The sequence below is a fragment of the Pelophylax lessonae genome, assembly GCF_965119305.1.
Source record: "Pelophylax lessonae genome assembly, chromosome: 13".
In the NCBI taxonomy this organism is placed as follows: Eukaryota; Metazoa; Chordata; class Amphibia; order Anura; family Ranidae; genus Pelophylax; species Pelophylax lessonae.
Window position 1 is genome coordinate 205,968,468 of NC_138780.1, and position 26,557 is coordinate 205,995,024.

General features: G+C 45.1%; 1 protein-coding gene across 1 annotated transcript in view; it reads left to right on the forward strand.

The window, feature by feature from the left end:
• Window positions 1-26,557, forward strand: part of ASB2 (ankyrin repeat and SOCS box containing 2) — an 81,980-nt gene that overhangs the window by 51,287 nt on the left and 4,136 nt on the right. The window contains exons 4-8 of the mRNA XM_082275240.1: window positions 1,014-1,169; window positions 5,109-5,354; window positions 7,519-7,693; window positions 14,673-15,234; window positions 25,724-25,877. Coding sequence (XP_082131366.1) covers window positions 1,014-1,169; window positions 5,109-5,354; window positions 7,519-7,693; window positions 14,673-15,234; window positions 25,724-25,877 — 1,293 coding nt within the window. The remainder of the gene's footprint in view (window positions 1-1,013; window positions 1,170-5,108; window positions 5,355-7,518; window positions 7,694-14,672; window positions 15,235-25,723; window positions 25,878-26,557) is intronic.

Below are 26,557 nucleotides of genomic sequence, written 5' to 3' on the forward strand. Positions count from 1 at the left end.
AATTAATAAATACATATTAAACAATAAATCAAAAAATAAAATAAACTAATTAACCCCTAATCCCAATACTATCCCCTAACCCTAACAAAAAATTAAATAAAAAAAAAATTAAAATAAATTATAAATATTAAATAACAATAACAATGAATTGTCATAAATCATTAATGAATAAATATTAAACAATAAATAAAATAAACTAATTAACCCCTAACCCCAATACTATCCCCTAACCCTAACAAAAAAATAAATAAAAAAAAGGATTAAAATAAATTATTAATAATAAATAACAATAATAATGAATCATTATATATGAATAAATTATTAATAAATAAATATTAAACAATAAATCAATAAATAAAATAAACGAATTAACCCCTAACCCCAATACTAACCCCTAACCCTAACAAAAAATAAAATAAAAAAAGAATATAAATATATAAATAATAATATTAATAATAATAAATAAATAATATTAAGCAAATAATGAATAAATAAATATTAAATAATTTACTTATTAACCTCTACACCTAATGCTAAACATCTAACCCTAGCAAAAAAATAAAAAAAGATTATAAATAATGAATAAATAATAATAAATAAATAATAAATAAAAGCAGATGAATAAGCTGGAAAACATGGCAACAAATGATGAAACAGATGATATTTTTCTCTTTTGGCTAATAAAAAAAAATGCTAAAATTTACAAAATCTTCAAAACGCTGAGCAAAAATGCCCAAAAACGTGCGACAAAACACCCAAAAAAAATGCTCCTAATCCCGGCGCTCAGGTGTGAACACAGCCCCAGGTACACGGTGAGTGAAATAAGTGTCATCATTGCTCTAGGTGTCTCTCTTTGGTAGATTTCCCCGTACTTCCTGCTCTGGTGACTACACAGGAAGTGAGTGGAAATTCCCCCAATGTGGGGCACAGTGATAAAAGTGAGCCCCTCCCCCACTCTATCCCGGAGTTAGGCTGTAGGAGAAATATTTACCCCGGAACCTTCCTCTCCGCAGCGTACCCAACGACCATCGACCAGCGCACTCTGCAGGAGGAAACGGCGCTCTATCTTGCAGCCCTGAGGGGGGAATTGGATTGCTTGCATCACTTGCTGCAGTATGGAGCCGAGCCGGATATTGTGAACAAGGCGAGGGAGACTCCTCTGTATAAAGGTAAAAGGTTCTAATAATCCGTCATATGGTACAGCTGCCCCTCCCCCCTCTCATCCACTGGGTCTCTGTGCTTCTCTATGCACCCTTCATGCAACAGGCACCCCAGTGATGGTTGGATGGGTTTCCTGATGGTGACAACAATGGACCGCGCCTGTGTAATAGAAATATACAACCAAAAATCACCATTAAAAGTAATAGAATAAAACATATAATAAATAATAAAAATTTGTGTGTCTTCAATCAAAGTCCTTTTAAATCAACAATACAAAAAAAACTATGTTCATGTGTAAAAAACAAAAACAAAAAAAAACCTACTGAAGAAGCCCAATGAGTGGGCGACACGCGTAGGAGGGAGGGGCTGAGCCCATGACATCACGCAGCCACTGAGAAGTGGGCGGAGCGCTGAGCAGACGGATGTGAGTGTGATTACAAACGCTTTTCATTTTACATTTTTATTTCAGTGTTTTATATATGGCGGCTTTTATTAAACTTTGTTCTAATGGAGAGCACCATGTAGTCTGCCTCTGTGCTTGCATGAGGTTCACAGAGCAGTAGGAGGAGCTTGCAGAGCAGTGGGAGGAGCTTTCAGAGCAGTAGGAGGAGCTTGCAGAGCCGCATGGCGGGAGAGGAGACGGTAGCAGGAGGTTGGAGGAGTGTCTGTATACAAAGCTGATTGATCTGTGAGGTCAGAAGGTGGTGGGGCACATTTTGGTGTCAATAAGTGATTGAAGAACACTGCGGTGGATCACTCTTTATATTGCTTCTTATTTATTTTTTATTTTTTTTACACATCGACGTTGTTTTTATGATTGAAGACACACACATTTTTAGAAGAAGAACACTGCGGTGGATCACTCTTTATATTGCATTTTTTTTTTTTTTACACATGGACTTTTTTCGGTTTGGGGGGGGGGGGGGGTGATTATATGTATTATTGATTTAAAAGGACTTTGGTTGAAGACACACAACTTTTTAGAAGAACACTCCGGTGGATCACTCTTTATATTGCTTTTTAATTTTTTTTTTTTTTTACACGTGGACGTTGTTTTTTATGATTGAAGACACACACATTTTTAGAAGAAGAACACTGCGGTGGATCACTCTTTATATTGCTGTTTTTTTTTTTTTGCTTTTTTTTTACACATGGACGTTGTTTTTTATGATTGAAGACACCCATTTTTTGAAGAAGAACACTGCGGTGGATCACTCTTTACATTGCTGTTTTTTTTTGTTTTTTTTTTACACATAGACTTTGTTTTTTTTTTTTATTGAACACACACAGTGGATCACTTTTATATTCCTTTTTTTTTTTTTTTTTTACACATGGACTTTATTTTTTATTTTATTGAAGACACACACATTTTTAGAAGAAGAACACTGCGGTGGATCACTCTTTATATTGCTGGTTTTTTTTTTTTTTTGTTTTTTACACATAGACTTTGTTTTTGTTTTTTTTTTTTTGAAGACACACAAATTTTTAGAAGAAGAACACTGCAGTGGATCACTCTTCATATTGCATTTTTTTTTATTTATTTTTTTACACATGGACTTTATTTTTTTTTTTATTGAACACACACAGTGGATCACTTTTATATTCCTTTTTTTTTTTTTTACACATGTACTTTATTTTTTATTTTATTAAAGACACACACATTTTTAGAAGAAGAAAACTGCGGTGGATCACTCTTTATATTGCATTTATTTTATTTTATTTTTTTTTTTTTACACGTGGACTTTGTTTTTTGGGGGGTAATTTTATGTATTGTTGATTTGAAAAGGACTTTGATTGAAGACACACACATTTTTAGAAGAACACTGCAGTGGATCACTCTTTATATTGCATTTTTTTTTTTTTTTTTACACATGGACTTTATTTATTTTTTTTTTTTTATTGAACACACACAAATCTTTAGAAGAAGAACACTGCAGTGGATCACTTTTATATTGCTTTTTTTTTTTTTTTTTTTTTTTACACATGTATTTTATTTTTTATTTTATTGAAGAAACACACATTTTTAGAAGAATTAACACTGCAGTGGATCACTCTTTATATTGCATTTTTTTTTTTTTTTTTTTTTACACATGGACTTTATTTATTTATTTATTTTTTTATTGAACACACACACATCTTTAGCAGAAGAACAGTGCAGTGGATCACTTTTATATTGCTTTTTCTTTTTTTTTACACACATGTACTTTATTTTTTATTTTATTGAAGACACACACATGTTTAGAAGAAGAAAACTGCGGTGGATCACTCTTTATATTGCATTTATTTTTATTTTTTTACACATGGACTTTGCTTTTTGGGGAGTAGTTTTATGTATTGTTGATTAAAAAGGACTGCGGTAGATCACTCTATATATTGCTGTTTTTTTTTTGTTTTTTTTACACATGTACTTTATTTATTTTTTATTGAAGACACACACATTTTTAGAAGAAAACTGCGGTGGATCTCTCTTTATATTGCTTTTTTTTTTTTTTTTTTTTAACACATGTACTTTCTTTTTTTTTTTTTTTTTTTATTGAAGAAAACTGCGGTGGATCACTCTTTATATTGCATTTATTTTTATTTTTTTTACACATGGACTTTTTTTTTTTGGGGAGTAGTTTTATGTATTGTTGATTAAAAAGAACTGCAGTGGATCACTCTTTATATTGCATTTTTTTTTTTTTTATACACATGGACTATGTTTTTTTTGGAGGGTAGTTTTATGTAGTGTTGATTGAAAAAGACTTTGATTGAAGACGCACAATTTTTTTTTTTTTTTTTATCTTTTGTTTTTAAAGGTAAAGAGAAAATGTGGGTTCTTTTTGACCCCAGACCTCTCCATAAAGAGGATCTGTCATCCTTATTTCTATTACAAGGGATGTTTACATTCCTAGGAATAAAAGTGATAAAAAATAATAATCAAAAGGACAGTGTAAAAATAAAAAAAATTAAATTAAATGAAACAAGAAAAAAATAAAATAAATAAATAAATTTAAGTGCCCCCCATCCTTCCGTGCTCAGAACAAGCTCATATGTAAGTCGCGCACGCATATGTAAATGGTATATACATGTGAGGTATCGCCGCGATCGTTAGAGCGAGAGCAATCATTCTCCTCCTCTGTAACTCTAAACTGGTAACCTGTAAAGGCATTAAAAGTGTCGCCTATGGAGATTCTTAAGTACTGTAGTTTGTCGCCATTCCACGAGTGTGCGTAATTTTAAAGCGTGACATGTTAGGTATCTATTTACTCGGCAAAACATCATCTTTCACAAAAAAAGGGTTAGGTTGGGGTATATATTGTTTTTTTTTAATGTATTTTTACTTGTTTTTGCAAAACCGCTGCACAAATACCGTGTGAAATAAAACATTGCAACAATCGCCATTTAATTTTCTAGAGTCTCTGCTAAAAAAAAAAAATTAAAATAAATATGTATATATATATATATATATATATATATATATATATATATATATAAAACGTTTCGGGGTTATAAATAATTTTTAGACATATCTACCTTTTTTAATTGTGATTTGACCTACCAAAATGATGGTGTATTCCTTACAATGTATAATCATTATTATTTTCTATTCTTTATTTTTTTGCGTATTTATTTATTATGAATTGAAGTAGACCTTTTCTACTGATTGTTACAACGGATGGCCAATAATGGTCTAATTTTATTAAATATTAAAATGTTTATTTCATAAAATCAAGGATCACTCTGCCTCATTTAAAGTCCCGCAAACCTATGAAAAGTATTTTGGGTTATAAATAATTGTTTAGCAAAAAAATATGGATTTAAATTTGTAGCAGAAAAATCTGGGTCAGCCAGTGGGGCGCACATTTCCTTTGCAGTGTCATGAATAGAGCAGGCTGCAGCAGTGGGGGGGGGTCATATTGATTTGATCGTCAGCTCACGTGCCTATCGTTTTTTGTTCCGTGCAGCCTGCGAACGGAAGAGCGCGGAGGCGGTTCAGATGCTGGTGGCGTTCAGGGCCGACGTCAACCACAGGTGTAACCAGGGCTGGACGGCGCTGCACGAGGCGGTGGCCAGGAACGCGCTGGACATCATGGACATCCTGGTGAAAGCGGGCGCCAAGATCGAGGCCAAGAACTGCTACGGCACCACGCCATTGTTTGTAGCGGCGCAGAGCGGGCAGCTGGAGGCGCTGCGGTACATTTTGAAATGCGGTAAGTGCCGTTCGCCAGATGAAATCCGATTGCATCCCCTGCAGTCACCTGGGACATTTCACAGGTCCCAGAAGACTGCAGCCCATTCATAAAGCGCAGCGCGCTTCACACATACTCAGTAGGGAACCGGCAGTGAAGCCGCACTGCCAGTTTCCCTTAGTCAAGATGGCGGCGCCAGAACCAAATAGCTCATTGAAGAATCAGCTTGGGTGAGGACAGATAAGTGTTCAGGCATCCAGTATTTGTAGCTGCTGACTTTTTTGGGGGGGATCTGGGAGCTTCTCTATAAGGAGTGAGGCAGCCATTGCATCCTTAATCAATGATAAGTCATCAGCAGTCAGCGGGGTTCCCGGCTGACAGCTGAATGTAAAGAAAAGTTTTCTGGCATAAACAAATCACAGGAAAAAACGGTATGGGGTCCCCCCCTTCAATCTATACCAGGCCCTTGAGGTCTGGTATGGATTTTGGCGGGGAACCCCCACGCCATTTAAAAAAAAAATTTGCCAAAATCCATACCAGCCCCTTATCTGGGATCTGAGGATCCCCTTGTTAAAGGGGGCTTCCAGATTCCAAAAAGCCCCCCACCCACAGACCCCCACAACCACCAAGCCAGGGTTGTGGGGAAGAGGCCCTTGTCCCCATCAGCATGTGGACAATGTGCAGAGCCCCCCTTGCCCAAAAGCACCCCCGCCATGTTGAGGGTATGTGGTCTGGTATGGTTTAGGAGGGGGGGGCCATATGCTCGCCCCCCCTACATGACCTGCCAGGCTGCATGCTCGGATAAGGGTCTGGTATGAATTTCCCCACACCATTTATTTTTATTTTGGCTTGTGGGGTCCCCCCAATCTATACCAGGCCCTTCAGGTCTGGTATGCATTTTGAGGGGAACCCCCACACCAAATTTTTTTTTAAATGGCGTGTGGTCCCCCCCAAAATCTATACCAGCTCCTTATCTGGGATCTGAGGATCCCCTTGTTAAAGGGGGCTTCCAGATTCCAAAAAGCCCCCCACCCACAGACCCCCACAACCACCAAGCCCCCACCACCAACAGCATGTGGACAATGTGCTTATGGTGGGGGGGGGGCAGAGCCCCCCTTGCCCCAAAGCACCCCCGCCATGTAGAGAGTATGTGGTCTGGTATGGTTTTGGGAGGGGGGAACCCCCACACCAAATTTTTTTTTTTAAATGGCATGGGGTCTCCCCCAAAATCCATACCAGCCCCTTATCTGAGATCTGAGGATCCTCTTGAGGATCCTCTTGTTTAAGGGGGCTTCCAGATTCTGGAAAGCCCCCCACCCACAGACCCCCACAACCACCAAGCCAGGGTTGTGGGGAAGAGGCCCTTGTCCCCAACAGCATGTGGTCAAGGTGCTTATGGTGGGAGGGGCAGAGCCCCCCTTGCCCCAAAGCACCTCCGCCATGTTGAGGGTATGTGGTCTGGTATGGTTTGGGAGGGGGCGGGCACATGCTCACCCCCCTACATGACCTGCCAGGCTGCATGCTTGAATAAGGGTCTGGTATGGATTTCCTCACACCATTTTTTTTTTTATTTTGGCATGTGGGGTCCCCCCAATCTATACCGGGCCCTTCAGGTCTGGTATGGATTTTGAGGGGAACCCCCACACCACATTTTTTATTAAATGGCGTGGGGTCCCCATCCCTAAATCCATACCAGACCCTTATCTGGGATTTGGGGATCCGCTTGTTAAAGGGAGGCTTCCAAATTCTGATAAGCCCCCCCACCCACAGACCCCCACAACCACCGAGCCAGGGTTGTGGGGTAGAGGCCCTTGTCCCCATCAGCATGGGGACAAGGTGCTTTGGGGGGGTCAGAACCCTCCTTGCCCCAAAGCATCCCTGCCATGTTGAGGGCATATGGGCTGGTATGGTTTGGGAGGGGGGTGGGGCCACGCGCTCCCCCCCCTTCATGACCTGCCAGGCTGCATGCTCAGATAAGGGTCTGGTATGGATTTTGGGGGTACCCCACACTATGTTTTTTATTATGGCGTGGGGGTTCTCCTCAAAAACCATATCAGACCCAAAGGGCCTGGTATGAATTGGGGGGACCACATGCCCCCCCAATGTTTTTGGAGCTTTGTGTGACCACGCCTCTTCAGCAGAGTAACGCACCTGTGAACTGATCAGTGGACTGTTTCTTTAACAGGAGCCGACATTAACACTCAGGCCAATGACAACGCCACCGCCCTGTATGAGGCGAGTAAGAACGGGCACAACCACATTGTGGAGTTCCTGCTGTCGCAAGGGGCGGACGCCAACAAGCCGAACAAGGACGGATTTCTTCCCATCCACATCGCCGCCAAGAAGAGGGATAATGACGAGTAAGTGCCGCCATTTCAAATACTACCCAACTGGAAGCCATTCTCTCTGCCCCTCCATATGTCCCCGCCCCTCATTCCTCCTGGGTTGTCCCTCTTCGTGGTCAGATGTGTAACTTGACTTTAATATAGAAGGAGCTCTTCTACACACGGAGGAGGGGGGGGGGGAATTATCTAAACTAGAAAAGTTTTAGGCCCCGCCCCCACACTGTGTCACTTCTGTATTGATACTTTGTAACCAAAATAAAAATAAAAGAATCCGATTCGGACTCCATGCAGGTCAGGCCCCGTTCATCAGAGCGCACCCGGGGTTCCACCGCTCACATGTAGGACAGATCAGTCACTTCAACAAACTCATAGAAACACACTCACAGATGTGCGGGGGTGCCAGGGGTGTAAAGAAGGTCCCAAATGCCAAATCTTCCCAGAGAAACATATAAACTTATGGGAGGACTGGACACAGATGGATTTAAGGGAGGACTCTGCTGGACACACAGAGATGTAAGGGGGACTCTGCTGGGAACGCATGGATGTAAGGGGGACTCTGCTGGGAAAAGAGGGCTATAAGGGGGATTCTGCTGGGAACACATGGATGTAAGGGGGACTCTTCTGGGGACAAAGGGATATAAGGGGGACTCTGCTGGGAACACATGGATGTAAGGGGAACTCTGCTGGGAACACATGGATATAAGGGGGACTTTGCTGGGAATACATGGATGTAAGGAGGACTCTGCTGGGAACACATGGATGTAAGGAGGACTCTGCTGGGAATAAATGGATGTAAGGGGGGACTCTGCTGGGAACACATGGATGTAAGGAGGACTCTGCTGGGAATAAATGGATGTAAGGGGGGACTCTGCTGGGAACACATGTATGTAAGGGGGGACTCTGCTGGGAATACATGGATGTAAGGAGGACTCTGCTGGGAACACATGGATGTAAGGGGGGACTCTGCTGGGAATACATGGATGTAAGGAGGACTCTGCTGGGAACACATGGATGTAAGGGGGGACTCTGCTGGGAATACATGGATGTAAGGAGGACTCTTCTGGGAACACATGGATGTAAGGGGGACTCTGCTGGGAACACAGGGATGTAAGGAGGACTCTGCTGGGAACACAGGGATGTAAGGAGGACTCTGCTGGGAATACATGGATGTAAGGAGGACTCTGCTGGGAACACATGGATGTAAGGGGGACTCTGCTGGGAATAAATGGATGTAAGGGGGGACTCTGCTGGGAACACATGTATGTAAGGGGGGACTCTGCTGGGAATACATGGATGTAAGGAGGACTCTTCTGGGAACACATGGATGTAAAGGGGGACTCTGCTGGGAATACATGAATGTAAGGAGGACTCTGCTGGGAACACATGGATGTAAGGGGGACTCTGCTGGGAACACAGGGATGTAAGGAGGACTCTACTGGGCACACAGGGATGTAAGGGGGACTCTGCTTGACACACAGGGATGCAATGGGACTGACTCTGTCGGGCACTCCTGGATTTAAGGGGGTGTACTTTCTCAGGCACTCCTGGTTGTAAGGAAGGGGGGAGGTGGGGACCTCTGATGAGCATTAATGAAGGTAAGTGCTCTGATTGGCACACTTAATGCAGCCACCATATCTAAGGACTGGTAATCTGTGATATGACGTTTCTTTTTTTTCGGGGTTCAGATCCACTCTCGGGGCGCCCCTCTGTCTCCTCTTCATTAGGAGGAATGTTCTCCCATCGTTCCTGCGCTGTGATCTCACCCCTCCCCCTCCATATTGAATGCTCGGGGGGGGGGGGGGGAGATTAGGCTGACAGGTCTTGAAGATTTTACAAATAATGAGTAATGGGTCTGGCACTGCAAACACTAACAGCAGCGCCTGCACTGGGGGTCCCATGTCACTGCTCAGGAATCTCAGGCGCTTCACAACTGCAATCTGCGTCTCTATCACCCGGGGGCAACCCGCCCAAACTCCAGCTGGGTGGGGGGGACAGCGAGGAGCCGTGATGCTGGGACTTGTAGTTCCTTAATGCTTAAAGAAGTATACTGTCTGTAACCCCTGACAATGGACTTGTGCCGTGGTTTGGCCGCATCGCGTGCGTGTCCGCAGTTCCTGTGCGTTTTTTAGCCGCAGTCCCATCGATTTTCCATGAGACTTCAATTAGATTGCGCTACGTTTTCTGCAAGCGCACCAAATGTCGCACATGCTGCATCTTTCGTGCGCTTTTATAAAGTGCAGCAAAAAGGCACAATGTAATAGAAAGTCTATGGGACTGCGGGTAAAACGAACAAAAAATTGCTAAGACACCCAAGTTGCAGCCAAACATTGAGCCTCGTTCACACAATGCGTGCTCGCAATTTTCAAAGCGCAATTCTTACACATGTCCCGCAAATGGCAGCCCAATCACTTCAGTGTGTTTGTTGCCTAAAAGAAGTTTCTGCTCCTTTTTTTGGGGCAACAAGCTTCATGCGATTTTTGAAGCTGCATTTTGACATGAATGCCGCGCAACAGCCGATCCAAAATGGCACCGCGTTTGGGGTACCTTTGTAGAATGAACGGCACCCGAATGCGCACGGCATGTTTTGCAGCGATTGCCGTGTGATTTGGAATCGCAACAATTCCACATGCGATTCCAGATCACAAAGCCTGAATGGGGCCTTAAATATACTATGGAAAATGTGGTGGGGATGAGGGGTTACACACGTCTGGCGGCTCCAACAACAACAACTTATTGCAACAAATTACACACGCTAATGCACAGACCAATCGTGTTATAGGGGCCTAAGGCTGCTTTCATATGGATTCACTGCAGTTTACCTGCAGGCTGGTACTGCTGGTGGGTACTGCTGGCTGTTACTGCTGACGCTTACTGCTGGTGGGTACTGCTGGCTGGTACTGCTGGCGGGTACTGCTGGCTGTTACTGCTGGTGGGTACTGCTGGCTGTTACTGCTGGCGGTTACTGCTAGCTGGTACTGCTGGCTGGTAGGGCTGGTGGGTACTCCTGGCTGGTACTGCTGGCTTGTACTGTTGGCTGTTACTGCTGGTGGGTACTGCTGGCTGGTACTGCTGATGGGTATTGCAAGTTGGTACTGCTGGTGGTTACTGCTGGCTGGTACTGCTGGTGGATACTGCTGGCTGGTACTGCTGGTGGTTACTGCTGGTTGGTAGTACAGGCTGGTACTTCTGGCTGGTACTGCTGGTGGTTACTGCTGGCTGGTACTAGATGCTGGTACTGCTGGTGGTTACTGCTAGCTGGTATTGATGGTGGTTACTGCTGGTACTACAAGCTGGTACTGCTGGCTGGTACTGCTGGTGGGTACTGCTGGCTGAAACTGCTGGCCCCTCTGAGACACATCAATGCCGGAGTATGAGGAGTGGCGCTGGGGGAATCATGCAGAGCCGATGCTTCCTGTATCTCGCCTATCACAGGCGGAGTGCATTTGATATCACTCCGCCTGTGACAGGACGGAGCCAGAACTATACAGGAAGCATCGGCTTCATTCTGATTCGGGGATACGCTGACAGCTGACAACCGGGCAGCTGGGATAGCATGCGGCACTTGCGGGTGTCAGGGAGCCCAAATGTGGGGGACTCCCGCACCTCGTGGGAAACTTAGGATGTCTGCCTTGACAAAAGGGCACTTTGGACTTTAAGGGGCAAAGAGGCCGATGCTCAAGCACACCCCCCCCCCCCCACATGCCTGCTTTTTAGGGGGAGGGTGAAATATCAGGGGTCTAAAAAGACCCCTTATGTCTCACTTTTGAGACAGAGAAAGGGACTGGAAACAGATTTATCAGTCTCTTTCCCTGCAGCTTCAGCTGCACAGAGTGAATGAACAGTGACAGCTCTGTGCAGAGACTTCCCGTTCATTCATAAACTGAGACATAGCAATCACAGTTTACTATGCCTCAGCTATAAATCGGTACGGATCACTGATTCTATTCATTAAGACAGGGAAGGGCCCAGTAATTGACACATTTACCGGCTCCCTCCCCTCTCTGCATCCTAAAAGTATCCCCCACAGTAGCCAGGTGGAATGGGGAAACCCGGCATCACTGGGGAGGGGGGCCAAAGAACTAAACAGGGGCCTGGGGCATCAGGACAGGGATAGGGAGGTGGTGGGAGTGGCATGTAGATGAACCGATGTCCTCCATTTCCCTCCTGCAGCTGCTGAATGACTGCGGGAGGGAGAGGAGAAGCGGGCATTCATGGGGGGATCGGTTCTTCATAAATGTCGTTGTCGCCGCCATTCTATCCAGGTGTACGGGAGCATAGGGCTGGGTTGCAATGGTGACCCCTGCGACTCTTGTACGTACGCCCCTGTTTGGCGCTCTTCCTACTCAGTGCCACATATCAGTGCAGCCTCATCAGTGCCCATCAGTGCCACATATCAGTGCAGCCTCATCAGTGCCACATATCAGTGCAGCCTCATCAGTGCCCATCAGTGCCACATATCAGTGCAGCCTCATCAGTGCCACATATCAGTGCAGCCTCATCAGTGCCCATCAGTGCCACATATCAGTACAGCCTCATCAGTGCCACATATCAGTGCAGCCTCATCAGTGCCCATCAGTGCCACATATCAGTACAGCCTCATCAGTGCCACATATCAGTGCAGCCTCATCAGTGCCCATCAGTGCCACATATCAGTACAGCCTCATCAGTGCCACATATCAGTGCAGCCTCATCAGTGCCCATCAGTGCTGCCTATTAGTACCCATCAGTGCATATCAGTGAAGGAGAAAAATTACCTGTTTGCAAAATTTAATAACAGAAAGTAAAAAAAATTATTTTTTTTCTTTTTGTTTTAATTTTTGGTCTTTTTTCGTTGTTCAAAACCCCAGAGGTGATCAAATACCACCAAAAGAAAGCTCAATTTGTGTGAAAAAAATGATAAAAATGTCATATGAGTACATTGTTGCATGACCGCGCAATAGTCATTCAAAGTGCGACAGCACTGAAAGCTGAAAATTGGCCTGGGCAGGAAATGGGGGGGGGGGGAGTACCCCAATATCTCATCAGACCACATTCACACTTGGCAATTTGGAAACACAGGCGAAATTGCAGCAATTCTACCTGTGATTCCTAATCGCACAGCAATCGATGAACAACTCGCTTTTTGGTGCCGTTCATTCTGAATGCAATTTTGTGATTGTTGCGGCAATCACAGCTAAATGCCCCAGTAAAAATTGCGTGAAGCGTTGTCACCCAAAAAAGAGCAGGAGCTTCTTTCGGGGCGACAAATGGACATAGGTCAGCCCACTGAAGTACACATGGAATCGCGTTAAAATCGACCACAAAAAATTGAGAGAGAAATCCCGCTTTGCAAAGTATTAATAGAGCCCTAAAGAGATCCCGTCTCCAAAAAAAAAAAAAAAGCATCATATAATGGATTTTCTGCCCCTATGTGATGAAAAATAATTTAGTGATTTTTTTTTTTTTTGTAACTTTACTTCTGGGGCGGAAAGGTTTTACCCCCCTTAATGACCAGGCCATTTTTTGTGATTCGGTACTGCGTGAATTTAACTGACAATTGCGCAGTCATGCGACGCTGTACCCAAATAATAATAATTGACGTCCTTTTTTCCCCCACAAACAGAGCTTTTTTTTGGTGGTATTTGATCACCTCTGCGATTATTATTTTTTGCGCTATTTTTTAAACAAAAAAAGAGCAACAAAAAAAAACTATATTTTTCACATTCTGCTATATAAAATTCCCCCCAAAAAAAATTTTCATAATTTTAGGCCAATTTGTATTCTGCTACATATTTTTGGTAAAAAAAAAAAAATCCCAAAAAGTGCATACTGATTGGTTTGCGCAAAAGTTATTGCGTCTACAAACTAGGGGAAATATTTATGTCATTTTTCTTATTTTTTTTTTTTTACTAGTAATGGCGGCGATCTGCGATTTTTAGTGGGACTGTGACATTGTAGCGGACAGATCGGACCCCTAACTGACATTTTTGACACTTTTGGGGGGACCAGTGACATTACTACAGTAATCAGTGCTAAAAATATGCACTGTCACTGTAATAATGACACTGGCAGGGGAGGGGTTAACCCAGGGGCGATCAAAAGGTTAAGTGTGAGCCTAGGGGGTGTTTTCTAACTGTGGGGGTGGGGTGGGCTTGTAATATTAACATAGAGACCTGTGTTCCTAAATAGGAGGAACACAGGGGCTTTGTGTTGATACCAGAGAGAACTTCACGGGGAGCGATTGCGGGTGCCCAGCGGCCACAGGCAGGGCCGTCTTTCCGAATGGGCATGCCCGGCAGTTGCCCAGGGGCCCCACTTGCCAAGGGGCCCCACGCAGGGTGGCAATTTACCCTGATCTGTCCCCCCCAGTTTAATTTACCTGGTGGTCTAGCCCCCCCCCCCCCCCAGGGCAGTTTGTTCCTCTGCGGGCGCTGGCTGCTTTAGTTTCTGGCTCTGCACTACACTGGTTGCTAGGATGGCCAGCCGACTGTCATCTAGCAACCAGTGACGTCTGGAGGAGAGTACCCAGCATGCACAGCGGAGGAGGATCCTCCTTGTCCTCCTCCGCTCCTAGAATGGCTCCACCCACCTCCTCCATTCATGTTCTGCCGCTGCGGCAAGGTAATGAGACTGCTGCAACGTAGATCTACCATTAAATATAGCCTTATCGATAATTTGCATTTTTATTCTCATGGGTGATTGTGTAGGCGGGGGCCCCAATGCACTGCATTGCCCGGGGGCCTATAAGGCTCTTAAGATGATACTGGCCACAGGAGGGCTCCCCTGAACCGCCGTACAGGTACCTGATTTGCGGGAACCTGCAGACCTACCGCCGTATAACTATGGCGGCTGGTCGGCAAGTGGTTAAGACACACCCCAAAAATTTTTGAGCCACCCCCCCCCCCCATACATGCACATATGAACATAAAAACATTTTGCTGCAATCACTCCACTTACTATTGATAGGTACAGTTACATTGTTGCCACATTACAACCTACATTCTGTTTCCTATAGGATCGTGTCCATGCTTATCCCGGTGACGAGCCGCACGCGGGTGAAGAGAAGCGGAATAAGCCCCCTGCACATTGCGGCCGAACGCAATAACGACAACATTCTGGAGGAACTCATTGAAGCCGGCTATGACGTCAACTTCACGCTCTCCTTCGACCGCGCCAGGCTGTACGAGGACAGACGCAGCACCGTGCTTTACTTCTCCGTCATGAACAACAACATTTACGCCACCAGACTGCTCTTGGAAGCCGGCGCCAACCCCAACGTGGACATCCTCAACCCGCTGCTCATCTCCATCCGACACGGCTGCTTGACCACCATGAAGATGCTCTTGGATCACGGCGCCAATATCAACGCCTACGTCGCCACCCACCCCACCTCCTTCCCGGCCACCATCATGTTCTCCATGAAGTATCTCAGCTTGTTGAAGTACGTGATGGATCTGGGCTGTGACGCCGACTCCTGTTTTCAGTGCGAATATGGGAACGGCCAGCACCCGCCTATTGAGGACGTGAGTCGCCGAGACGACGGCCCCCAAAACCAAAAACAGCCCAAAATCGTTCAGGTACGAGGTTTCTTTTTCTGCCATTTCTACTCATTAAATATAATTTTGATTAAAGTGTAAACCTCATTCACATGGGGTGCCCTACAGCATTTGCCTGTGTGTGTGTGGGGGGGGGGGGGGTTCCATGCATCCCGCTGCTCGCAGCCCCATTCATGTCAGTTGGGATGCAGCAACGTTTCTCAACCTTTTTTTAATCACAGCACCCTTTAGAGGTATCTCAAGGCACCCCGACATGAATGTTGCTTATCATCAATGGGTAGCCTGAGCCAGGGACAGTCCATACAACTGCCTTGATGAAATTAACTTCACATGAGAGCCCCCTTTACTTTAGAGGTCCCCCCATCATCAGAGCCCATCCTTCACATTAGAGCACCCCCCCCCCTCATCACATCAGAGGCCCCCCATCACATCAAAGATATCCCATCATCTCAGAAGTCCCATCATCACATCAGAGGTCCTCCATGATCTCAGAGGTCCTCCCATCACATCAGGGATCCCCCATCACATCAGAGGTCCTCCGATCACATCAGAGTTCCCCCATCATCTCAGAGTTCTTCCCATCCCCTTTAGAGGTCCCCCATCATCTCAGAGGTCCTCCCATTACATCAGAGGTCCCCCATCATCTCAGAGTTCCTCCCATCACATCAGAGGTCCCCCATCATCTCAGAGTTCCTCCCATCACATCAGAGGTCCCCCATCATCTCAGAGGTCCTCCCATTACATCAGAGGTCTTCTATCACATCAGAGGTCCCCTCATTACATCAGAGGTCCCCTTATCACATTAGAGGTCCTTTATCACATCAGAGGTCCCCCATCACATCAGAGATTCCCCATCATCTCAGAGGTCCTCCCATCACATCAGAGTTCTTCTATCACATCAGAGGTCCCCTCATTACATCAGAGGTCCCCTTATCACATCAGAGGTCCTCCATCACATCAGAGGTCCCCCATCACATCAGAGGTCCCCTTATCACATTAGAGGTCCTCCATCACATCAGCGGTCCCCCATCACATCAGAGATTCCCCATCATCTCAGAGGTCCCCCATCACACCAGAGGTCCCCCATCACATCAGAGTTCCCCCATCATCTCAGAGGTCCCCTCATTACATCAGAGGTCCCCTTATCACATTAGAGGTCCTTTATCACATCAGAGGTCCCCCATCACATCAGAGATCCCCCATCATCTCAGAGGTCCTCCCATCACATCAGAGTTCTTCTATTACATTAGAGGTCCTCCATCACATCAGAGGTCCCCCATTACATCAGAGATTCCCCATCATCTCAGAGGTCCCCCATCACACCAGAGGTCCCCCATCACATCAGAGGTCCCCCATCATCTCAGAGGTTCCCAATTACACAAAGCCCTCCCTTCACTTGAGAGGACCCCCATCATGTCAAAAGTCCCCCATTATATCAGAGCCCGTCCTTCACATCAAAGGCCCCCCATCACATCAGAGGTCCCCCATCATCTCAAAGTCCCCCTGTCATGTCAGAGTTCCCCATCACATCAGAGGCCCCCATCAAATCAGAGCCTGTTCTTCACATCAGAGACCCCCCATCATATGTTTCCCATCATATCAAAGTCCCCCTCCATGCCAGAGGCCCCCCCATCATATTAGAGGTCCACCCATCACATCAAAGCCCCCCATCATGCCTGAGTTACCCAATCACGTAAGAGCTCACTTCCCCATCACTTCAGAGTCCCTATAATCATGTCAGAGTCCCCCATCATATCAGCAGTGTACCCCCATCATAGAATCCTCTCACCACTTTAGAAAACCCCACTCTTCGCATACAAGGCCCCTATATATCAGAGCCCCTCCCCCCCAATACATTAGAATATCCCTGTATTTTAGGATTCCCCCTATACATCCCTCCATCACAGGATCTCCTCTTTCCATCAGAACCCTACCCCACTCCCAGCAGTATGGTAGAGGGTGGGAGGTGGCGCAGGTCTGCATGCTGTGGATCAGCATCATGCGTCGTCATGGTAGGGGTGGGTCATCATGTGCCCCGGCCTTGTAGCTTTATGCTATGGTCCTGGTCTTTGGCCAGAACTATGGCAGCACATAATGCTGATCCAGAGCAAACTGCATCCTGTGCTCACAGCAGCCCCAGGAAATCCACCTCTGTCTGAGAAACATTGCTCTAAGGGCCCAATCACACTAGTTGCTGGGGGTGGTAAAACCCTGCAGTTGAGCTGTGGTTTTATTACCCCCTCCAACTGCTTGTTCCTAACTGCAGAGGCAGCAGCTGATGGTGTACACATGCCAAGGCCGTGATGCATTGCTTTCCGGTCATGGCAGAAATTGTGCCTCCTGTTGCATGTGTTGCTTGAAAGGCGCTACTGCCTGCCAATCGCAACACATGCAAATGAGTTGTGCTGCTCTACAACCGCGTGCAATACATGCAGTTGTGATGTGCTAATGCGGGGTCCCCTGGGGTTAAAGCAGACGGTAAGGAGGGGACACCAATGCCTCATCGCCACCTGTCAAGTGCTCTCTGAAGAGCGATTCTAACACAAATCACTTTTCAGACAGCAACGGTAGTGTGAGTGAGCCCTGATCTCCATTTCAACTGCAAACTCCCCTCCCCCTGCCAGAGGAAAAACTGAGATCAGCTGTTATCAATCCGGAGATGATGATCTCTGACTCTATATACAAAGACACCAAAAACATGAGATTGAATCCTGAGAACTTCATTTATCCCTTCTAAGGATTTCACATCTGAAGAATGATGGTTACAATAAATTGGATAGAAAGGGAAAAATTATAACCACTCGACCCCCCCCCCCTGGTCTTTTCTGGCACTTTTTGTTTACATGTAACAATCAGTATTTTTTGCTAGAATATTACTTAGAACCCCCAAACATTATATTATTTAGGTAAAGCAGAGGCCCTAGAGGCAGGAGGGTCAAACTGCCGGCCCTACAGCTGTTGCGGAACTACAAGTCCCATCATGCCTCTCCCTGTGGAAGTTATGCTTGTAACTGTCAGCCTTGCAATGTCTCATGGGTCTTGAAGTTTCACTAAAGCTGGAGGGCCCAGAGAATAAATCGGTGGGGTTTTAATGTCACACGGTATTTGCGCAGCGGTTATTCAAATGCAATTTTTGGTAAAAAAAAATATAGATGTAGCACCCTCCTAGGTAGGTGCTAAAGAGAGAAAGTATAGTTTTGAATCCTGTCTGCTTACCAGAGGGACTGCAGGTAAATCTATATTTCGTTCTGTCTGCAGAGTGTTTCACACTGGTCCAATAGGAAGGCATATTGGACAGTGGTAGGAAACCTGACAAATGAGTGCACAGGCTTTTGATACAGCCCTGGTGATTGGCAGAGGAAAGTGCTTTGTTGCATGCTGGGGGACTGTATAAATGCTAGGAGCACAAGGGTCTTTCGGGTGGATAGCGGAATCCCGGAGGGAGGGGGCGGCTGCCTCCTCCTCTGTAGAGGTGCCATGCGGCCTCAGGTGGTCGAGGAGAGTACTAGTGAGGAGCTGAACCCAGAGGTGCAGTGAAGCTGACTAAAAGGAGAGGCACTGGTAGATCTGATTCTGCAGTACAGTGAGTACAGATCTGTGTCAAGGGGCCTAACCTGAGGGGGGCCACCCCTGCAGCAAGAAGAGTCAGTGGACAGGTGTCAGTAAAGGGGATGCTAGAGAGTGTCCTGAAGAGAATATAGTTCACCAAGTCTATTGTTGGAGAGAAAAGAACAAGGAGACTTAACCCTTTCCATGCATGTGGCAGTATGGATTAAACAGTGCAGCTGCTTCCACAAGCAACCTGGTGAGGCCAAGTGAAAGTTGTCCTTATCTATTGTGAATAGTTAGAGTTGAGTATCCCTTCTCCCGTCCAAGTTCCAAAATAAACACTAAAAACCAATACCTCTGGACTGTTTATTGAGTGACAAGCCATTGGAAGTAAAGAGGAATGTGTGAACTGTTCCCTAAGTGACTGTGTGCTGGTAATCAGAGGAGGCCCAACAAGGGGGCTCGTCCGGGATTTCCTCTGAGTTACAGCAGCCGTTGCTACTGGCAGTATTTGCCCAAGTAACACTATGTCTTCTCCAGCAAAGTACTGGAGTGTTAGCAGAGAAAGTAATGTCTGCTCTACAGTGACTAGTGAAAGTGCGCTGCCAAGTCATGGTTACGGCAATGGTTGCTATCGGCAACGACCGGACATTTACCTAGGAAACAATATGTCTTCTCAAGTAAAGTGCTGGAGTGTCAGTGGAGAAAGTAATGTCTGCTCTACAGCGATCAGTGAAAGTGTGCTTCCAAGTCATGGTCACGGCAGTGGTTGCTATCGGCAATGACCGGACAGTTACAAAAGAAACATTATGTCTTCTCAAGTAAAGTGCTGGAGTAAGGACGTTCTGTATTGCAGGAGAAAATCGTGCCTGCTTTACAATGATCAGTGCATGTGTGCTTTCAAGTTATGGTCAAGAAAGCAGTGACCCGGGACGTGGGGATCGCCATGTCAGGGGTTGTGTCTGTACATGTACTGTAAAAGAAAATGTATGCTGTGAAGCCCGTTACAGCGGGACAATTTCAAACAACAGTAAGGCATTTGGTTGTCTTGTGAATGGAAAGGTGCAACTGAAGCTCAAGTACAGACAGAAGAGGCAGATGTATGTGTATCTGTGGCAGGGAACACAATCTGCATCGCAGTACCATTTGTGCAGACTGGGCAGTGTTATGGCAGCAGCAAAGGGGTTACTGCACTACGCGGGAAAGCATGCGCTCAAGAGATCTGCCTTTGCAAGAGGAGCCACCGCCAGAGAGTTAGCTAGTCTGGGGCCGTGGGCAGAGTCGCCATCCGCACGCTACCAATCTGAGTGGAGGAAGCTAGCTGCGGTGTCATTTCCGCCATCGGGTGTAGCTGAGGAGCAGACACGTGTGTGGAGGAGCAAGATGGCTGATGCTGGAGTAAGCCAGAGCGCAGGAGCTATCCCATGTGTTGGCGGAGTACCTGCTGAGCAGACTGAGTTGCTAAATTAAACCTTGTGGGACACCGGGGTGCGACTAGTGCCCAAAGGAAGTCTGGCCCTGTGCAGCGGAGGGGACACGAAGCATCTAGGACTGGTATGTAGCAGATGCCTGAATGTGTCCATGGGGGGAATGTGACATCTGTTAAAGCCAGGGGCTGCTACCTGAAGTGGGGGGACCCCCTAGTTCACAGAGACTTCCTATTTAAAGGACTCTTTGTGAAGATCTTCTTGGTCTTAGGCCACTATTGCTGCTAAAAGGAGTGTTGAAAGGACACTTTGCGAAGATCCTTTGGTCCAACGGGCTGGGATAACTTCGTGTTGAGAGGGGTACTTTGTTTAAAGGACACTTTGCGAAGATCCTTTGGGCCAGTGGGCCATAGTAATGGTGAAGGAAACTTTGTGCGAGTTACTACCTTGTGATAGAAGGGTAGCGGCTCATTTCCTCTTCAAAGAGAGGGATGCCAGAGTGAAGGATCCCTTGTTTACTGAGACTCACAAGTTAGTCAAGCTTTGCTCAAGCTCCAGCAAAAATAGCTTGCTGTCAAGAGAAGATGTGTTGCCTCGGTTTTACAGAAGGAAAGGATACTGTGAACACCAGTGGGGTGGACTCTGAATTTCTTCATCCTTACTTGTGGGTCTTACTAGAATGGGAAAGAGTCAGTGCCCTGGTATCTGAGAGGGACTGGTCCTATTGCTAGTTCAAATGGTTCCCGGGTTGCAATCAGTAACCATGTGTAGTTAATCAGAATTAGAGAAAAGAGGGATATTAAAAATATCCCACGCTTCTTGCGCTTGCAACAAATGTGTATAAAGATGTGATAATACAAACGAAAAAATGTATAAAGCTCATATGCACCAGAGGTACCAATACCATATATGGGTCAGTCCAGCTGTAATCAGAAAGAAAATATAATGTATAACATTGTCCACAATATATAAGTCTATGGTGGGTGTAATATTACACCATGTAGGGGTATGAATCCAGGGTAACAGCCCAATAGAGACAATCCAGGTGGGATAGTGTTGGTAGAGAGGTTAAGGATCATTACAGTGCTCGGGGGGGGTGTGTGTCAGGAGACTCACCAGAAAGGCTGGATCCCCTCCTACCATACGGCAGGGGGATCATTCAGGCAGTGCTGTATCTTGGCCTAGGCCAACAAGGCCCAGGCCTAGGGCGGCACTTTGCAGGGGGGGCAGCAAAAAGCTGCACCCTGCATGAAAAAAAAACAGCCTCCTCCCGGCACGAAAAGGGTCCCCGCCGGCTTGCGCTACACTTTTTGTATAGTGCCAGTCTTATGTGGTGAATTGGGCCGTCGGGCAGGGTCCAGGAGGCAAATCAGTCTGGTACCCCCATAAAGCGGTCACACTGCTACCTACCAGTATAATACCAGCCGGTCAGGACATTCGACAGACCGCAGGCCGTCGACCGCACTTATTAGCATTGGCGGCCATCAGGCCAGTTGTATTAAGTGTTGCACTGCAGCAAAATGCTCCGCCTACTCTCCTCTGCCCCCAGGCACTGATGGGCCCTCATATGCTGCACTGATAGGCGCTAATAGGCAGTACTGATGGGCACTAATATGCTGCTTTGATGGCCACTGATGACGCGGCAATGGTGGGTACTGATAAACTGCACTGATGGGCACTAATGAGGCTGCACTGATAAGGCAGCACTGCACTGATGAGGCTGAACTTATGGGAACTAATGAGGATGCACTGATAGACTGTGGTTGTGGTCTGTGGTTTACAGATGACAGGGCGGGTCATAAACAGGAAGGGGTGTGACTTTTACAGGAAGGGGTGGGCCATATTTAAATTAGGGGGTGCACAAGTTTAGTCAGGCCTAGGGCAGCACAAAACCTAAATACGACACTGCATTCAGGTTTATAAAGATGACGTTTCTCCTCCCAAGGTATAGGCTGTGCTGCTGGTCCTTCCGCTGCTCCTGGATGTAGATTCCCCTATACGTAGACTCTGTGTGCAACGGATGTTAAAAAAATATAGGAAGCCTCATAGTGAAGTCCATAATATTAATTTTATTAAGTGTAAGGTCTGTCATATAAAAAAAAAACTTGCATGCATAAGAGACAGCCCACAATTAAAAAACTAGGTAAAACACCATTAACCACTTTACCACTGGAGCATTTTGCTTTCTTACGTCTGGGCCACTTTTTGCGATTCGGCACTGTGCGACTTTAACTGACAATTACGCGGTCGTGCGACGCCGTACCCAAACGAAATTGACGTCCTTTTTTTCCCACAAACAGAGCTTTCTTTTGGTGGTATTTGATCACCTGTGCGATTTTTACTTTTTGCGCTATAAACAAAAAAAGAGCGTTAATTTTGAAAAAATAACAATATTTTTAACATTTTTTTATATGAAATTCCCCCCAAAAAAGATGTAAAAACCAATTTTTTTTTAAAATTTTTGGCCAATTTGTTTTCTGCTACCTATGTTTGGTAAAAAAAATCGCAATAAGCGTATTGTGATTGGTTTGCGCAAAAGTTATTGCATTTACTAACAAAGGGAAAGATTTCTGTCATTTTTGGTGTTTTTTTTTTTAACGAGTAATGGCGGCGATCTGCGATTTTTTTTTGCGGGACTGCGACATTGCGGCGGACAGATCGGACCCTTGACTGACATTTTTGACACTTTTGGGGGTACCAGTGACATGACTACAGTAATCAGTGCTATACATATGCACTGTTACTGTAAAAATGACACTGGCAGGGAAGGGGTTAATTTTCTTGGAGAGGGAGGGGTTAATGTATGCCTGGTGCTTACTGACGTGTGGGGGGGGGAGGTGACTGTGTGAGACAGGGACAGATCGGATGTCCAGCTATGCTGAACACTCCGATCTGTCACTCCCTGTCACTGAGGAGATCCGCCCGCTTGTGTTTACACAGGCGGGCGGATCTCCACACTAGATCCCCGACGATCGGGGCAGAGCAGCGGCGATCGCCGCTGCTCCTCCCCTGGCCCGACTCCCGCTGTGAATGAAAACAGCGGGAGCGCGCCTCCGGCGGCGCGCGAGCGCCGCCTACAGGGGGGGAGTCTGGCGACGTAGGTCTACGTCGTCAGACGGGATCGTGCCACTTTGCCGCAGTACTATTCCAGTACTCAGCGGTAAAGTGGTTAAAAAAGGTTGCAATAGACAGTCCGGGCACGGATAGTTTACCCTAACGGCGTACACCGAAGGTAGAGTGGGACGGGCAGCGCCGATTACCTCGTGCGTTCCACACCGTCCTGCCGAGCTACCGGTCATGTGCCCCTAAGTGCGTTCCAAAATTACGCGTTTCGTCATCAACGTGTGACGTCCTCAGATCTTGGAGTTGATATCTGATTTTGGAGATATTACTATGTTTAGTCTCAAAAAAATGGAAGAATAATGTACTATGGTAATGTACAATAGTATTAAGATAGTTATAGTAAAGCATTTCTAGCAGGATGCTCATAAGAGCCACATGAAAAATTACATCAAATAAGCGAGGAAAAAAAAAAAACACAATCAAATTAATTAATACAATGAATTAATTGGGGGGGGGGGGGGGGTTAGAGATAAATTAGTGGAGTTTCAATCGGCCCAAAAAGTTTGAGAGGGTTGCTTTGTGGTACCAGTCAGTTTATCGAAACTGTGTTATTAGTTGTGTGATTTCCGAAGTTGAGAGTGTTCGCTCTATAAAGAGTTTTTTTTTTTTATACTTTTACACTTTTGAATTTTAATGCAAAATAACACATTTCATAACCCATTTTTGTAAAATATAAAAGATGATGTTACACCGAGTAAATAGATACCAAACATGTCATGCTTAAAAATTGCAATGACAACAAACAACGTAAAATTTTACTATCTATAGGCGATCCTTCAAAGCCTGTAAGGTTACTACTTTATATCTACGGAGGAGGTCTGGTGTTAGAATTACTGCCTATGATCTGATGCTCACGGTAATACTTTGGGTGTGTGGGACGATCGCTGTTTGCCTTTGCGTGCCAGCGCAGGGGGGACGGGGCACTTTAATTTTTTATTATTATTATTAATAATAATAATTTTTTAAAAATATCTTTTATTGCTGTCACAAGGAATGTAAATGTTATTGTGACAGCAATAGGCATGTGACAGGTACTCTTCATGGAAGGATCTGGGGTCTGTAAGACCCCAAAATCGCTCCTCTGCCATTGAAAGCATTCAAAACACCAAGATTGGATCAATTTTCAAACAATTTCACAGTTGACATCCGGGTAAACCGAGAGTGATGTCATGTCATCGCTTCCAGGTTACTATTACAATAATAATCCTGGCTTTGTTTGGCTCTCCGGCCAGCCAGCAGACACGCTGGCTGGTCACTCGGCTCTCCTGGTGGTATGGGAGAGCCCAAGCAAGCCGTGGAATGTGGCAGCAGGGAGGGGGCACCCTCTCCCACTGTTCGTGATGGCAATTGAGCAGCTTTTTAGCTGCTCCGATTGCTATTACAGGAGACTTGATCACTAGCTCTACAAAATGGTACGGAAGTAATGCCCTGTTGCAACCATTTGAAGTCAATTGACTTGCTAAGTATGTGATTTGGCAGGCAGGAAGTAGATAAAGTAGCAAAAGAACAAGACAATAAAGATGCAAAAAAATAAATACAAAATCTGACGCTAAACCCTGGAGAAGAGACGCCTGAGAGGGGACATGATAGCAATTTATAAATACCTCAATGGTGATCTCAGCATAAAAAAAAAACTATTCTGTCGAAAGGATTACATGAGGACTTGAGGGCATACAATGCGATTACAGGAGAAGAGTTTTAACCTCAGGCTACGCAGGGGGTTCTTTACTGTTAGGGCTACAAGATTGTGGAATTCTCTACCACAAGAGGTGGTTTCTACGGGAAGTATGGCTACTTTCAAAAGACTCTTGGACGTACAGCTCAAGGATCAGAACTTTCAGGGGTATGAGAGAGGATTATGGCCACACACACCTACACAGGTTGAACTGGATGGACTATTGTCTTTATTCAACCTCACCTACTATGTAACTATGTAAACAGCGCTGTCTTCCATTGTTTAGTTGCAATATATACCTTGATGGGGAGATGGGAGTGCGCCTAGCTTAGGGTTAGATTGTAAACACGTGTAGACCAACCCAGGGCAGTAATGCTACTTTGTATAAGTTTGGGTGTTGGTGGGAGAGGGACACTTTTTGATGGTCTATCCAACACACTTAAGGTTTTTTGGGCTCCTTCTTCAGGGTTTTGTGAATATATTATTATATATTTGGATCCACCCAACGTTTGGATCTTATATACATTGGATAATCAGAGGCCTTCAATGTAGTATTCCTCTATAGCTAACCCCTCCACACCCCACATTTTGGGCTTTGTCTTCCACAAAAACTATCTTTGTGGACTGTTTTATGGGAATTAAGTTGTCAGCTCCTCCTTTAGGCCTGGAACTGATTTAGGTAGTTCATTGGTGCTTACAATAATTATTGGTGATTGATCTGTTTTGCTTCTTTTAGTTTTGTGAGATGGTGTCCACCGCGGAGCTCAGCCGCTGGGCCGGTCCCATCATTGACGTCCTCCTGGATTATGTAGGAAATGTCAAGCTCTGTTTGCGGTTGCAGGAGCATTTGGACAGCTATGCGGACTGGGAAAGCATCAAGATAAAATCACGTAAGTGTATCGATCCTTGACTGAGGGCTTCAATATAAGTCACCTCTGTAGCTTTACTAGTTTGCAAGAAGACATTTCTGATTATATGGAGCAATAGTATCACTTTTTCGCAAAAAATAATTATTATTATTTTTAATGTATTATTTAATTTATTTTTCATTTTAATAATTTATACTTTATTATTTTATTTATTATATTATTCATTATACTTATTGTATATATTATTAAGTTGGCTTGGAAAAGCCAACTTACTGATATTGTATTTAAACTTATTATTATTCTTCTTCTTATTATTATTTTTCTGGCCGGTAAATTTTTGGACACTATCTCCTCCTAGACCGTTCAAGCTACATACTCCAAACTCGGCACAGACCTTCATACTGTTCTGACTCGGTGTGCTATATCTTTTCAGACTGGTTTGAGTTACGGTTTTCCTAAAAATTAAAATTAAAAACCCAAAAAATGCCCATAGACTTTCATTGACAGGATGTTCAGATGACCCAAGCTCCAAATCCCATTAGACTCAATCAAGCTTTGATGCTAATCAATGTAAACTCATTCAAACTCATCTAATCTATCTATCTATCGATCGATCTTCAAACCTTTTCAATCGATCGATCTTCAAACCTTTTTGATCGATCGATTGATCTTCAAACCTTTTCGATCGATCGATCGATCTT